We start from the raw sequence: 16,452 nt of genomic DNA on the forward strand, positions 1-16,452 counted from the left end.
TCAAATGCTTTACGCATCAACTTTGCAAACGTTCATGCTTTAAACCTCATAAATTGTATCAAGTCGGTGGTTAAACATAGTTTTGATTATTTACGTGATTTCGTCAAAAGCATCAGTCAATCAAACAATGTGTTAGAGAAACCAGTCTACTATGTTAAATAAACACCGTAGTAAGCAGGTCATATACACTGTTGTTATATATTACTATCCGTATATATCAAACGTCTCTGATATACGGAATTAAATTATATATCATGGTACTGGAATCGGAGCTTTGATAAAACAATTTGGCATGTCAAAAAGCAACACGAAAATACAAATATGTCAATAAAATCATAATGAATAGCTCAAATTCAAGAAAAACTAGGGCAAAATATGAATAAAAGAAAGATTTACACGGAGACTCTTGAAAAAGGTACAAAGAATATAGGATAATGTGTTCCGGAAGAATTCCTTGTAAACGACGGTCAATCCAAGCAAGTAATATCACGTTGTCAAACTAAAAAGAATAAGGCAGCAACAAAGGGACAAATAGACCAGGGACCTGAATAGACAAACTAACGAACATTAAACACATCCAGTTACATATCGCACACATACAATATTTCTTAATGTAATCACTATAACGAACGTGAAATTAGCCCATAATGTTCTGTGCCACGAGTTTGCCCGTCAGTTGACGACTTCTTGCAAGAGAATCATAACGGGGACTGGCCCTTGAATATCGAATCACACGCGACATGTAAACACCATAGATTGGGGATGCTGGCATGTTGCTATCCAGAGATGCAAAATACACAATTGGGAAATAGAGATCATCACATTTATCATAAAGCTTGGTGGATGGCTGTCCATATTGATTTCGTTGTAGGAAAAGGTCGAGATATACGGTTGATGTAGAAGTGTCTATCGTGTCTTTGTTTTCCTATTCTTGTGGGTCAATAAAACTCTTGTTATTCAACAATAACGAATTGCAACGTGTTTAGCATCAGTTTTATTTGTTCACAATGTTCGTCCTAACACCGTTTTCCCTTACTGGTAATTATGAGCTGCCGCTTTGTTGGACTGTCTACCTGTTGTTGTACTTTAATTTTAGCGATGAAAAGCTTGAAAGATCTACGGTTTGCTTTTTCGCATCAAATCTACACTGAAATTAGCATCTGAATGATCTTTCCTGAAAATACATATTTTTTCAAATAATGTACATACTACCGTACATTTTTTTGCGATCTTTCTATAATTGTTGGCTTGATATAAACATATTATCTATAAGTTCTGACAACTTGTGCACTTATTTCCCGAGAATCCTTGGAAATTACGTCGAACACCTGGAATATTTCCTTCTTTTTTCTACACGTATGCAGAAGTTATGCAGATAAGAAGAGAAACTAGAAAAGAATGCGGACGGAGAAAAAGAAGCTTTGAAGCTGTGATATGAGAGAAAGCGTGAGGTTAGAGAAGGTAATTCATTATATTAATACAATTACAAATGACCTTAAACCTATTACCGAACGAAAAATGTTCTGGTTGCCCCGCAGACAGATTCCATTAAAATGTTGTCAGCCCAGTAAATACAACAAATATACATTACATTTCCCCTTTCGTTTCTGCATGCACTGTCTCGTTATAAATAATACTATGAACAGAAAGGTTAGCGTGCTTTCCTGGCATTACAAGTGAATGATTGAAAACGAAACGACGTTTTTGCTATATATAAAAAATGAGCAATATTATTTTGTTCAAATTCAACGGTTTCCAAAATCATTCAAGCTCCTCGATCGAGGTTCACACAACTATAACTTGTATTTCGTTTGAATTTCATAAACGAACGCATGTTTCTGGGATTCTTAGGACTTTTGCTATTAACCATTAAGCATCGCTTGTCACGAATACAAAGGAAAACAGCTGACGCTACGCAGACGATTCGTTGTAAAGGCACCGGCTTGTCAGTCCAAACAGTCCGCAACAGGTTGAAAGCCTTCATACCAAATGAAAGCGCTGCGTCCCTACACTGAACCCATTTTGTTCCGACGGCAAGTATAGCTGAACCATGAATTCATCGTCGGAAGGCGTAACGGAAATGTCTTATGTTTTTTCCTGCAACACAGTAACGGAAGGCGCAGGGCGCGTGCAGGCGATGAAAGAAGCGTTTTGCGAACTGCTGCGTGGCAGACCGGAAGTTTTCCATTTCCTTGAACAATGAATTAAACTTCTCTCCTCGAATTATTCACCGGTTTACGAGTACCTCGCGACGACCCTGCATTGTCGTCTACCTCGTAAACGATTGTCCTGCCCGTTACTAGTGGTGTCACATTTGAAATCGACCTCCACGTCATCTAATGTCGAATAAAACCAACTAAGTGCAAAGTTTTGATTTAACCACGATAATGATTTATATGGAATAATCAATTACTTCACAAAGGCGATAATGAAGTTTCTTGTTTCTGAGAGTGGTTCAAGTAGAGGATGGATGGCGTTTTGTTTAAATAAACACATAGTAAGCAAATTGTAAAGAAATAACAGCGCAAAAGTAACACAGAATGCTAAGGACGTGTTGTCTACCTAAACATGGTTACGAACCTTCAGCAACAGAAGCTACATCTATATCGTACATTTAAGTGTAGTGAAAAATGAAACTGACGTTTCCACTCACCTGGCCCTGAGGGTCAAGTAAACCCATGCTGTTAGGCGTCAATCATCTGTCCATCCGTCCAATATCAACTGGTTTGAGATTAAAGTGACTGGTTACAAACCACTATCAGTTGTCAACAGGAATAATCATTGTTGTCTGGTAGGTTCATGGGAGGAAACACATACAACTCTGCGAAAATGAATTACCTTGACTCACTTCAAGGTCACGTGGTAAAATTTATTTAAACACTTTCACGATATCTTCTGATAAACCAAATGAATCCGTATTTGGGATGTAGGTTTTCTGGGATAAAATCCGACAAAGAAATAGAACTTGACCCATATTTCAGGTCACATAGGTCAAATGTATTAAAACAACTTCTTCTGATCAACAAAATTGCCTAGAATCACGATAAATGTATTTAAGTGATAGGTTCCTGTGATGTAGCCCAACAAATATTGCGAAAAGAATATTCAAGGTTTTATCAAAACAAAAAGCCAAGAATATTTTTACAGGTTTGGGCTTTAGGATGCAGCTGAACAGTGAATTAAAAGAAATCCTTAACTATGGTCCTTACAGGATAACACCAAATAATAGTCAATAGACCTTCATAATATATGAAATTCAGACAGCGCCACTGTCTGTATATGTTATCATCGATATTGTGCCATGTCCCATGTCCAATTTATGTCATTTTAGTATGGTGACACCTTAAAGATCTCCGTGAGTGTCAATTTCACGACAATTACGTACCAGGATACGAGCTTATTTTTTCTGTAACTTTTTGATATCCATGACAGAGTTAGGCTCGATACAGAGAATACCGTCATACCGACCAGAAGTGACTATGATCGACTAATGATTAACGCCCGGGATTGGAGCTGAACATTGAGACCTAAAGCTCCGAGTTCAGTAACAACTTTGTAAGACTAAGTAAGTATGCAAGTAAGTAAGCAAGCAAGTGAGTATTACATTATCATTAATAATGACATTTCGGATGTTTTCTTATTGTTTCAATGTAATTTTAACATTTTCTTAGATACATGTAATTTTCACATATCACTTATTTTCAATTTGATCACGGATGTACGCTCAATATTAAATCTGGATATATCATGGTGTACACACGCATGATTTTTCTGCGTTGAGACAGCTATGCTCCTTCGATATCAAAGTAACGACATCCGTCCGTAAGATGTAGACACCATCAGGATATTACAAGAATTAAAATAGAGTAAATGTAACAAAGATTTCTTTAGTTTTCTGGAGTACTCATTTGTTTTAAAGCAACCGCATGACACGTGGAAATTGTAGTGTTTCAAGGAAATCGAAAAATAGATATGCTCACACAATGCTGCTATTGTGCTGACAACAAAGAATATTTCCGAGAATCATTAATTTAGATTCAATTATTTTATCCGTCATATCGTTGGGTCACTTCCCGTTCACGGATCAGGAAAAGTTCTTCATAATACCACTTTATGTGTAATCACCTGTTTCCGTCAGCCACTTTAATAAACATTTCACATACTAGTGGAATATCACCCGCGGTATATATCCAGCAATAAGTTCATGTGTGGAAATAATTCCCTTCCAATCTCTTTCTCTAGGAATGCAATATCACAATCTAGATGTAGATCAATATTCATACAGAACCATCATCGTATTGGCTTTTTGGCCTTATCGTAGAACAAAAAGTCCTCCTTTCTTAGGAATCCATCCCTCTGCTGAAAGCGGGTCTAGCCTATGGCCCGATTCACCCAAGTATGTACTCGAACAAATTTCAACAGATGTAAAAGACCAAGAGATTTCAGAGGGATCTTGGTGCCCACCATTATTTGATCATTGCTTGTTCTTTGAACGTTCGATCTATTTAATTCTTTTCTCTTCTCTGCTATTAATGATGAGAAATTTTAACACTAATCCTTTGCAGAAATAGTGATAATAATCTTTCAACTGCTAATTCCAAGATGGTCACCTAGAAGCCATTTCGTTTTTTTCTGATCAGGCCCAAAATCAAATGGAAGCAACTCGGGACCAAGGGGAACCTAAGCATGAAACATGTGAGACATCTATTCAGTAATTCCTAAGAAAAACCCAGAACAAACTTCACTGGGCGAATTCTAAGATGGACGCCTGTCGGCCATTTTGTTTTTCGGATAAGTTCTAAAATCTAACGGGTACACCTTGGGATCACGGGGAACCTACACATGAAATTTGAATAAGATCTATGCAATTGTTCTCAAGAAATAGGATAACAATCTTCATTGAAAAGAAATCCAATATGGCCGTCTCTCCGCCACTTAAATTTTCTGATTAGTCCCGAAATCAAGCGGGCACAACTACACACCACGGGAAACCTACATGTGAAAATTGAGAAAGATCAATTCAGTACTTTGAAATAGTGACAAGAAATTTGTTTACTGATGGACGTCCGGCAATTTGAAATTGCTGAATTTTCCTTACCCTGCCCCATTCCTGTGGTCAATGGGGACCCAGACTTGTAACCTATGTCAGGCTTCTTCCCAGCAGCTTTTTTCTGCAAATATCCTGATTCTGAGTTTTTCAGTGTTTTAATTTGACCCATACGACCTTGAGTAAGAATTTTTTTCTCAAACTCTGTAAGGCTTCATCCTAGAAATCATTACCCTACACAACTTGGTTCTTCGAAAGAATCCATTAAAAGCATGTACAACAGACAACTGACAGACAGTTGGATGTAATGGCAGATGATTTACTCCAGAATTAATGTCACTGGTCCCCCTGATCATGTGAGCATGAAATCAAAATAAACTGCACTAGGGTAACTCATTTTTATTTACCACTATTTATCAAAATTATTAAGAAACAAGTACAAAAAATTCATAGTAGCTGTCTGTAACACAACGGCATAGCCGTTACACTATTTTCTCCACAATGTGATGTCTGTAAGTTATCACAGCACCATATACATTTATAAAAATCTGACTAATCAAGCACTCATTTCCATTGAAAACTTGACATCAACATCATGTACCATATATCAGAACTAATAGTAATTTTGACATTAATCTTTTACACTTTTAGCATTTATTCATGTTAAGGTAACTGACACTCATGGCTAATTATTGTCATTGTTTAATTGATTTCTATAAATAATCATGATGGCTTAATGATGTAACTATTCTCAACTGGTCTTAGATATGATTTATACATGTCCACATCTTGACTGATCACTGCCATCACTCACACATGCCGATCCCTGCTAGATTGATCAGAGCCATTACTTATATATGTCCTATTCCAGCAAGACTGACCACAGCAATAAATTAATCATATTGTTTCTCAGCTAGACTGACCACAGCCATCACTCACCATACATGTCCGATCCCAGCTAGATTGACCATAGCCATCAATTATTCATGATGTTTCCCAGTTAGACTGACCACAGCCATCAATTATTCATGATGTTTCCCAGTTAGACTGACCACAGCCATCAATTATTCATGTTTCCCAGTTAGACTGACCACAGCCATCAATTATTCATGATGTTTCCCAGCTAGACTGACCACAGCCATCAATTATTCATGTTTCCCAGTTAGACTGACCACAGCCATCAATTATTCATGATGTTTCCCAGTTAGACTGACCACAGCCATCAATTATCAATGATGTTTCCCAGTTAGACTGACCACAGCCATCAATTATTAATGATGTTTCCCAGTTAGACTGACCACAGCCATCAATTATTCATGTTTCCCAGTTAGACTGACCACAGCCATCAATTATTCATGATGTTTCCCAGTTAGACTGACCACAGCTATCACTCATAGATGCCCTATCCTCGACTGACCCCAGACATCTTTCATTCATGTCCAATCCTAGACAGAACATATTCACCATCACTCATAGATGTCCTTGCCTTGACTGACCCCAGACATCTTTCATTCATGTTCAATCCTAGACAGAACATATCGACCATCACTCTTACATGGCCTATCCTATGTTGACCACAGCCATCACTCTTACATGCCCTATCCTAGACTGGCCCCAGACATCTTTCATTCATGTCCAATCCTAGACAGAACATATCCACCATCACTTTTACATGCCTTATCCTAGACTGGCCCCAGACATCTTTCATTCATGTCCAATCCTAGACAGAACATATCCACCATCACTCTTACATGCCCTATCCTAGACTGGCCCCAGACATCTTTCATTCATGTCCAATCCTAGACAGAACATATCCACCATCACTCTTACATGCCCTATCCTAGACTGGCCCCAGACATCTTTCATTCATGTCCAATCCTAGACAGAACATATCCACCATAACTCTTACATGCCTTATCCTAGACTGGCCCCAGACACCACTAATACGTCATACATGTAGAATAGAAGTTCTTATAACACAACCAGTCAAAAATTAAGAGTTTAACATTTTGATGACTACATGGTCATCTTCATCAGACAAATTACCCATGTGGAGCGTACTAGCTGGCGTACATAGTGTACAAGCCTACAGTAAATTGTTATGATCTTGTGTATTTTCTGGTCTATAAGCTGTTTACCATCTTTTTGATCTTTGATCTTAGTGTAAACAGTATTTTAGGACAACCGAAAAAAAGTTGGTTGATTCCTTACCATCTCATACACTACCTATGTCATTGCTAGTATGCTCCACACTAATCATTTGTCTGATGAAGGTGACTGTGTAGTCATCGAAACGTCAAACTCTAATCTTCTACTGGTTGTTTTACAAGAACTTCTATTAAATTGACATTGCCTGCCTGAAGAAAATGTTCCAAAACATCATAAATGTCCTATCCTAGACTGAAAACAGACATCACACATACATCATACACATCTTATCCTAGACTGAAAACAGACATCACACATACATCATACACATCACATCCTAGACTGAAAACAGACATCACACATACATCATACACATCTCATCCTAGACTGAAAACAGACATCACACATACATCATACACATCACATCCTAGACTGAAAACAGACATCACACATACATCATACACATCACATCCTAGACTGAAAACAGACATCACACATACACATACATGAAAACAGACATCACACATACATAATCATCTCATCCTAGACTGAAAACAGACATCACTCATACATCATTCATGTCCTTTCCTAGACTGAAAACAGGCATCATTACTACATCATACACATCTCATCCTAGACTGAAAACAGACATCACACATACATCATACACATCTCATCCTAGACTGAAAACAGACATCACTCATACATCATTCATGTCCTTTCCTAGACTGAAAACAGACATCACACATACATCATACACATCTCATCCTAGAATGAAAACAGGCATCACTCATACATCATTCATGTCCTTTCCTAGACTGAAAACAGACATCACACATACATCATACACATCTCATCCTAGACTGAAAACAGACATCACTCATACATCATTCATGTCCTTTCCTAGACTGAAAACAGGCATCATTACTACATCATACACATCTCATCCTAGACTGAAAACAGGCATCACTCATACATCATTCATGTCCTTTCCTAGACTGAAAACAGGCATCATTACTACACCATACACATCTCATCCTAGACTGAAAACAGGCATCACTCATACATCATTCATGTCCTTTCCTAGACTGAAAACAGGCATCATTACTACATCATACACATCTCATCCTAGACTGAAAACAGGCATCATTACTACACCATACACATCTCATCCTAGAATGAAGAAGACATCACTTATACACCATTTTATTATTATGTTATCAATGCTTAGCTACAAGTATTATGTTGTCATCTGCTTGTCACTCTATATTAGGAGACAGATTTACATAAGTATTGTTATACTTTTTTCTGAATCCTATTTATATTTGTAATAATGATGTACAATTATGACACGTATGAAATAAATAAAATATGTTGAAACTAAACTTATACACCATACATATGCTATCCTAAACTGAAAACAGACATCACTCAAACATGTCCTTTCCTAGACTGAAAATAGACATCACTCATATATCATACATATGCTATCCTAGACTGAAAACAGACATCACTCATACATCATACATGTGCTATCCTAGACTGAAAACAGACATCACTCATACATCATACATGTGCTATCCTAGACTAAAAACAGGCATCACTCATATATCATACATATGCTATCCTAGAATGAAAACAGGCATCACTCATACATGTCCAATTCTTGATTGAAAACAGACATTTTTCATTTATGGCCAATCCTCGACAAACATATTCATCACTAATATATGCTCTATCCTAGACTGAGCCCAAACATCGCTCATACATCATACATGTCTATCCTAGACTGACCCAAGCCATCATTCATACATGTCCTGGTACATCTCTCTTCCTAGTCTAATGTATTCCTCCTTCTCTGCAGAAGACATCTTGGCCACCATATCGTCAGTGACCTCATGATATGGAACAGGCTCACCAGCAACGTGGACCATTGGGATGGAATCTTCCTCCTCACTCTCCATCTCCTCAACTGAAACAGAGAGTAAAGTGACATTTGTTGTCTTCCTAATGTCTTTGTGTACTGAATCTAGTGATCCTACAAAGTGTTTTTATTTCAAGAATTCCCTGGTTTCTTCCAACAGTTTTGCCCTTGCACACTTAGATGAGGGCCACAAGCTAAAGTGATTTAAATGAATTATCATTTTTCACAATTATGATTAAATCAAATAACTTCATTGGATTCTGAGTTCAGATACAGCAAGACACTCATAACAGTTGGACAAATAAAGCCAAATAAGATAATTAGCTGTAATGCACTTTCATGGTGGTACAGTGACACATGTACTAGTTTAAATGTTCTCTGACTCACCCACTCACATTATTGCTAAAGCAAATATCAGGCCTTTGATATAAACATTGATTATCACAGACGTTTATTATCATAGATAATGAAGCTAGTATAGAAGTAACACATATGCAGAAAGTCTACTCCATCAAGACATTAATGTTGAAGTAACCCTTCTGTTTACTGTAAGGTTTTGGTACCGGGTATTTACCTCTATTTCTTTTTCACTGTTTACATCATTTAACATTCGGAGTGTAAATATTTTCAGAGAATACTTGTGATTTCACTGAAATAAAGCTTAGATAATAACTCTAATCACTATTTAAACATAATGTGTAGTTTGAACGTTAATAAGACTTTAGTTATTTTATGATCAAAACGCGGACAATATCCTACATCAACTGACGCTACTTTACAATTTCTTTTCAATTTCTCTTTCAGAATTTTTAATCGGCAACATGTCTGAATCAATGTGATAGAAAAATTACATCATTTTTTGGTAGGAATTGTACTGATTTGTATTTTCCTCATCGTAGAGACCATGTCAATAATTTTACTAGAAAGTCTGAAATGATTTGTTACCACCTGACAGCGATTGGACTACGTAAAATTTGATAGGTCACATATATTAGCCAAGGACCACATAAATGTGGTAGTCCTAGTCTTAACATTGTATTACCAGTACTGGTGACTTTGTCCTTGTATTACCTGCTGCAGCTGTTGGCTTTTGTTTCCTTGTCCTCTCATCTTCTGAGTCACTACTTGAACTGTCACTGTCAGCCCCTTGGAGCCCTGAAGTCCCAGGTAAAGGGGGACCACTTTTTTTCTTCTCGTGAATGATTAACAAGGTCTCTATTTCGTTAGTATTTGGGTATTTAGGAAGTTCCACTCCAGATGGCCCAGCCACATCCATTCTGTCTGGCTGTTAACGAGTCAATCAAAGAGTTAGTAAAATATGACATTTAATGTTATAAAAGTAATATATATGTAAATGGTTTCAGTGAAGCGAATTTTTTCAAAAAAGTTCCTCAATTCCATCCCTTCTTTGCTTAATGTAAAATCATATAATACATTGCAAAATTTATTTTCTGGGTGAAAGATGGCACAACGTTAATGTTCATTACATTTGTACATGTATACACTTTTCTAGTTGATAACTTCAACAAGTAAAAGAAAACTGAAAAACTTGAGTGTTTCTTATATGGCACTGATGTAGAATGAACCTCCATAGTTGTAATGACCATTTTTATCTATTGCTTTTTCTTTGTACAACTATCAATTTATAAGAAGAAAAGTTCTCTGAATTAGGCTGTGAATATTTGGGAAGCAGCTTGTATTTACCATATCCACAACGTCATTTGAAGCAGTAGTTTGTACTGTACTCTTCACCATCCATTCAGGACGATCCTTGATTTTCTGTTTGTCCCGTTTCTGTGCCTCCTCCTCAGTATCCATAGTGATGGTGACATTGCTTTCCATGTCAGTATATCCAAAACCTGTCCCTCGTGTGGCATCTCCAGACCAAATCCTTGATTCACTCTCTTTGTTACCGGATGGCTTGCTGGTACCATGACTGACAAAAACAAGATTAATTGAAAACAGATAATCAATAAAAAAAAATACTCAATACCAATTTAAAAGGATATCTCTAACTGGAGAACATATTACAATTGTACAAAAAAGTTATTTTTCTGCTGTGAGAACAAAGTGGTTTTGTTTCTCCAAATGTAACTGACTTTGAAAGAGAGCAGGGTTAAGTATGGGAATTAGGCATGCATTGTTAAGCTGTTCATGGCCCTTGTGTTCTTGATGGTAGATGAACTAAAACTATTAGTAGACCCTCATTTCGAAGAAAACAAGACATCACTGTTTCCTCCATGAATATTATTCATATTTTATATGCATATATATAGGATATTCAGCACTTTTAAACAAAGTCACCCTCTTCTCAACTGTCAACAGAAATTAGGACATACAATATATCATGATGTGTATTGTCTGCCATACCACATAAAGTTGAGTTAACATGGGATGGATCTTATTCAAGATATAAATAATAGATACACATTTTATCATGTATAAAACATATCAACACTGTTGCAGTTTACATGGCTTATCACCTTACCTTTTTAGATGTCTGATATCAGTTGGTTCAGGTTCCATTAACTCAGGTGCCAGCTTAATATCATCACATTCCTTCAACAAGTCAAATACTGACTGAATCTGTTCATTAAACTTAGCTAACAAAGTCCTAGCATCTTTCTTTGGCATAGCACTTTCATCTTCTTCCACCTCACACTCACAAAAGGTACATCTAAATGTCTGGCTCATGAAATCAAAGAGCTGATCTGCCTCCAAGTCTGTGTATGATTTACAACAAGAAGGGCATTTAAATGATGCTCTACTTGTATTGTCCCTCTCCTCCATTTCAATTTTGCGTCGCACATGATCAAGTTTGTATTTGACTACATTTACAAACACCTGGTAGCCAATGAAGTAATAATTATGTCTTGTACTTTTACCTTCTGCATCTGTTTCAACTTTCATCCTCATTTTAACAATTTTTTCATTCTTCAGTGTATTAAGTAGTGATCGTAAATGTTTCCGGTCAAACTTTAGCAATTCTGCTATATCGTCCTCCTTCATACATGGGTTGCGTACCAGTAAGTCTATAACTATGGCATGTTCCATACTGTAGAAGCCTCTTGCTATCAACCTAGCCAAACGCTTCAATGTCTCCGGGACCTCTGTTAAAATGTCTGGCTCATTCATGATGGAATTCCTTGAACTGATACCTTTAATTCATTACTTTATCATGGTTCTGCCATCTAAAATGAGAAAAAAATCCATAGAATTTCAATTATATATATTGTGGTGCAAATTTTTAATGGTTAGGTCTATATCTATATACATGGAAATTTGTCTATCTAGATACAATGTGATAAAATTGTCTAATATCAACAAGACAATTTGGTAAATAAAAGTCCCCTACCAACAAACTGCCTTACCAAAGTGAATCCATACTTCAAGTATGAAGTTCCATTGACAAGAAGTGTATGAAATAAAGTGATCTGCTTTTGATACAAAGCAAGATACATTGCCTCATCAAGTTCCAGATATCGGCAATGTAAGAGATTGAGCCTTAACAAGATTGCAGAGAGACAAACAGATAGTGCAAAAAACTATTTTCCCCTACCCACTCCTCCCCAGGTCCGGTGGGGCACTTGATGATGAGCTATAAGTGAAATTAAAAAACTAAATTAGGAATTTCAATAAAATTTGAAAAGGGAAATTCAATTACACAACAAAACGGCATTTTAAATCATATTCTAAGTGATTGCTCTTGATCAGGTACCTTTTTACAAAAATATAGACCTTATTTTCTAACGACTGAATATAACATGAAAATAATATTAGTGTACACAGCTGAATGAAAATAATGCTCACCAGTATAAGCTGAAAATATCAACTACAGCAGAAGCTGATAGCAGAATTTTAATTCCACTTTCATAAGAGTTACCTCTCCTTGACCACCAGGTTAATTTGTAGTTACTAATTCTCTTAAAAATACTTAATCAGACAAAAGTGTTGTGATATTTCTTGTTGAATTGTCACCAAAAAAAAGACCAAGACTGATGGTTTTTTAGTGCAGTGTTAATTACTGGTGGTCAGGTTAAGCAGCGTTAACTCTAGATTTTCACTTTTCATAAGTAACCAGGAGTCAATTGATTTGCCATCAGACATGAAAATAATGTACATATCTAATTTTTGCTAATTCAAGCGACACTTTTAAATTGCAAAAAAGCGCAAAATCAGAAAATTTCTATGTTTTTTTTCCTTTTTATTGTAAATGCAGAGTTATACTTCTATACATCTGATATACTTAAATGCACCTCAACTCTTTCTACTCATGAATACTCCTATAATGAACAAATACTAGTCAGTACGTACACTTCTTATCTAGTATGACTGGTCTGTTAGATCTCCAGCTGATGTTAGGATTTACACAGGTATGTATCTAATTTATGTCCATTCTAGAGTATTTAAAGGGCTGGGCATTTTCATAAAAATTGCTTAGTACAAAATTATCCTGATATATGACATCGGGCCACCTGCCTAACCTAGTGCATTCTCCTTTGATAATTCAGTTTCTTCCCACAGTAACACCTTTTACATATGCATGCTTCAACAGGATCATTGTCATTAATATACAAATATTTAGGATCATTGAACCTAAAAACAATTGGGTCCACAAATGGCGATATACACAATTTGAAACAATCTTGCACAATTATATTTTTGTGAGTTGTGGTTAAGGGGGGATAACTTGCCCAGGTTATAGAGCTTTTAGTATTCAGATACAGACCATAGTGCTAGTATTATTTACAAAATAGTATAACTGAAGTAATTGTCACCTTGCTTAAGACAACGTAACTTGAATAATGAATACATGGGAAATTCAACATTTGGTAGATCATTAAAACATTACAGTATATAACTTGTTCTTTGCTTGGATAAAGTTTGTTGAAGCAGATGGTAATTTTTGCTTCCTCTAAGTGAAGGTACTTACATGTAGTCTGTCAGACTATTTCAATGGTAGGGTAGTCGCTCAAATTCTGGTAATATTCGAGTAGGTTTTTAATACTTCTTAAATAAGATTATTTCCTCAGGACATTCAATAAGTAGTGGTGTAATGATATTGCGATACAGATCAATGTCATCAAATTTTCTGATTTGATAAGATACAGCAGAACAATATCACAATATACCCATTGTACACTAGTAATATTCCAGAAGAAAACCTACTAACATTGCTTATGAGATGTTGCACAAATCACTGAGTAATTTTCAATTTTTGAGATGATGATCATGATCCAATAATCATGTGGCACCTTGTAATACATGTGGTTTTAGTTATTATATTTATGTCTTTTATTCATGTTCATTCACATAAGCGTCGGTTACTTTCGTTTTGTGAAATGTATACATATAGTAGGCCAGGAATAGACATACTATTGTTGGTTATATATTGTACATGTGCTGGACACTGACTGACCACTTGACCTGTGACATGCGATGTTCAATTCTATCTTCCTTTTCCCACCTAACCTTTCTTATGTTTGATTGCTGGAACTGTAAATATGTGTTTTCTCATCTAACATTACTTTATCATGCCATACACGGTGAATTCCTAGAGCTATGCATGTACTGTGAAAAACACAAATATGGGATGGCATCATCTGGTCTGGTTGGTTGTTGAAGAAAACCTTCAATCCCGACCTTGCTACAATTACAACACTTGTTAGGTAATTAAAACTTTGTATTTAAAAGTTTGTTTTAAATTCAAAGTAAAGGTGGAGGAAATGAAAATGCTGTGTTTGGTTTTTCATATTGGTTGACAATACACAGGCCTATCATAGGTTAATTTTTGTAAACATGTTGTTTAGTCAGGGCTATATACAGAGTACATACAATGCAAATTCTTCAAGAACTCACTGATAATGTTGTTTGTGATTACCATTTTTTACTTTAAGACTTCGTATATATTTTTATAACCTTTTGATATCTATCAAACTGGCTTAAATTCACAATTGTAGTAAAATAAAAATTTGTTGTTTTGTTTCATGTTTTTTTTTATTAGAGATTTAGGTTAAATGTGTCAAAAGATGAAGTGTTGTTTAAGGTGCAAATGCTTCGAATATACACGATATGAAAATGTTAGATTGTACATGTATTGCAATTGGCAAGACATCCACTGTAGTGCGTGACAGTGATCTTAGATGTGTGGAATATGTTCTTACTGCTATAACATAACAGGCAACTGGCCATGGTCAGTGAAGTTATAATTTGGCGCTATTGTGTCGACTTCACACGGTGTTTGTTACAAGTTTCACGCTTTGCAAACGTATTTTTAGAACAATATGTGATCACAGTTCTATTTATAATAGTACAGTAAATAGAGTACAAACTCAATTATTTCCTTCACGCCTATCCAGGGATGATACATATATAACTGAGAAAACACGATCAGGTACATGTACTTGTGGAGAAAACCACTGTGCTCGTCAAATGTTAATAACACGTTAGTCATTACCTCTCCTTTCCAGTCCTTTTGGTACACGGAGTATACTTCTTCCGTACGACTAGTATAACCCATACAGCTTCGTACGGTTATACGATATACTGTGTATGTAACATATCACAGTAATATTACACGCTTATTTACGGTCGTGATACCGCGCTTGCAACCGGATGTTAAAAATGACATTCTAAATTCACAAGACTAGATACGGACATGAAAAGAGATTCCGGTAAATAATCATACCTCGTAAATATGTGGCCATGTATACAGATTATCAAGGGTAAAACACTACAGTATTTATGAACTAAAGGACGCCAAGGATGAATGATTATATTAGATTATCTGCCGTAGAAAAGAAGGGAAGTAGGGTGGCGTATTCATGACAATAAGCTTACGATAGAAACTGCCTTTCGAAAAAATGATTTTAATTTGGGTAGTCCTGTCTTATGTTATTCAAATCCTTCCAAAAACATACAATATTATCTTCTTACAAAAATATTATCAATGAAAATGTATCTCAAAAATTATAATTTACGACAACGGAGTCATCAAGATCACAATGATCAAGAAACTAATTTAGTAATCAAGATTACTATTTCACATTTTCCACAAACTTTTATGGGGAAATGTTATGGTTGCCATAGTGATCTCATTGAGAAATATCATATCTCTCTGTGCGACATGAAGCTGGATGTATTTGATGCTCGTTAATGTGTCTGTGAGTTCGGTTGTTGAGTATACCTTGTTCTCATTAGAGAACGTGACATTACATACTTGGATTGAGGAAGGTTTACATGGCGGGTGTCGTCGATGAAGCAGAAGACGCTTACTCTTCCGCAACACCTGGTCTTATTATCTTTTTACTTTTTCAGGAGTGTCCATATAAAT

General features: G+C 36.0%; 1 protein-coding gene across 1 annotated transcript; it reads right to left on the reverse strand.

Annotated features, from left to right (window-relative positions):
- Positions 1-8,031: 8,031 nt before the first annotated feature.
- On the reverse strand, positions 8,032-15,665 carry LOC132556732 (general transcription factor IIE subunit 1-like). The gene is made up of 5 exons (XM_060221174.1): positions 15,577-15,665; positions 11,608-12,310; positions 10,824-11,055; positions 10,191-10,404; positions 8,032-9,167 (listed from the first exon to the last, which is right to left on the reverse strand). The coding sequence occupies exons 2-5, from the start codon at positions 12,252-12,254 to the stop codon at positions 8,998-9,000; spliced, it is 1,263 nt and encodes a 420-aa protein (XP_060077157.1). The 5' UTR covers positions 12,255-12,310; positions 15,577-15,665; the 3' UTR covers positions 8,032-8,997.
- Positions 15,666-16,452: the final 787 nt, after the last annotated feature.

Source organism: Ylistrum balloti, unplaced genomic scaffold (genome assembly GCF_031769215.1).
Source record: "Ylistrum balloti isolate Yb309-2 unplaced genomic scaffold, AGI_CSIRO_Ybal_v1 Utg370586, whole genome shotgun sequence".
Lineage (NCBI taxonomy): Eukaryota > Metazoa > Mollusca > Bivalvia > Pectinida > Pectinidae > Ylistrum > Ylistrum balloti.

What these genes read in the sequence shown, in the direction of transcription:
- LOC132556732 (XM_060221174.1), bottom strand. Translation starts at nt 12,254, where the DNA reads ATGAATGAGCCAGACATTTTAACAGAGGTCCCGGAGACATTGAAGCGT. An exon ending in GATATCAGACATCTAAAAAG is followed by an intron (nt 11,056 to 11,607) that starts GTAAGGTGATAA and finishes TGTTTTTGTCAG; the next exon opens with TCATGGTACCAGCAAGCCAT. An exon ending in CAAATGACGTTGTGGATATG is followed by an intron (nt 10,405 to 10,823) that starts GTAAATACAAGC and finishes ACTCGTTAACAG; the next exon opens with CCAGACAGAATGGATGTGGC.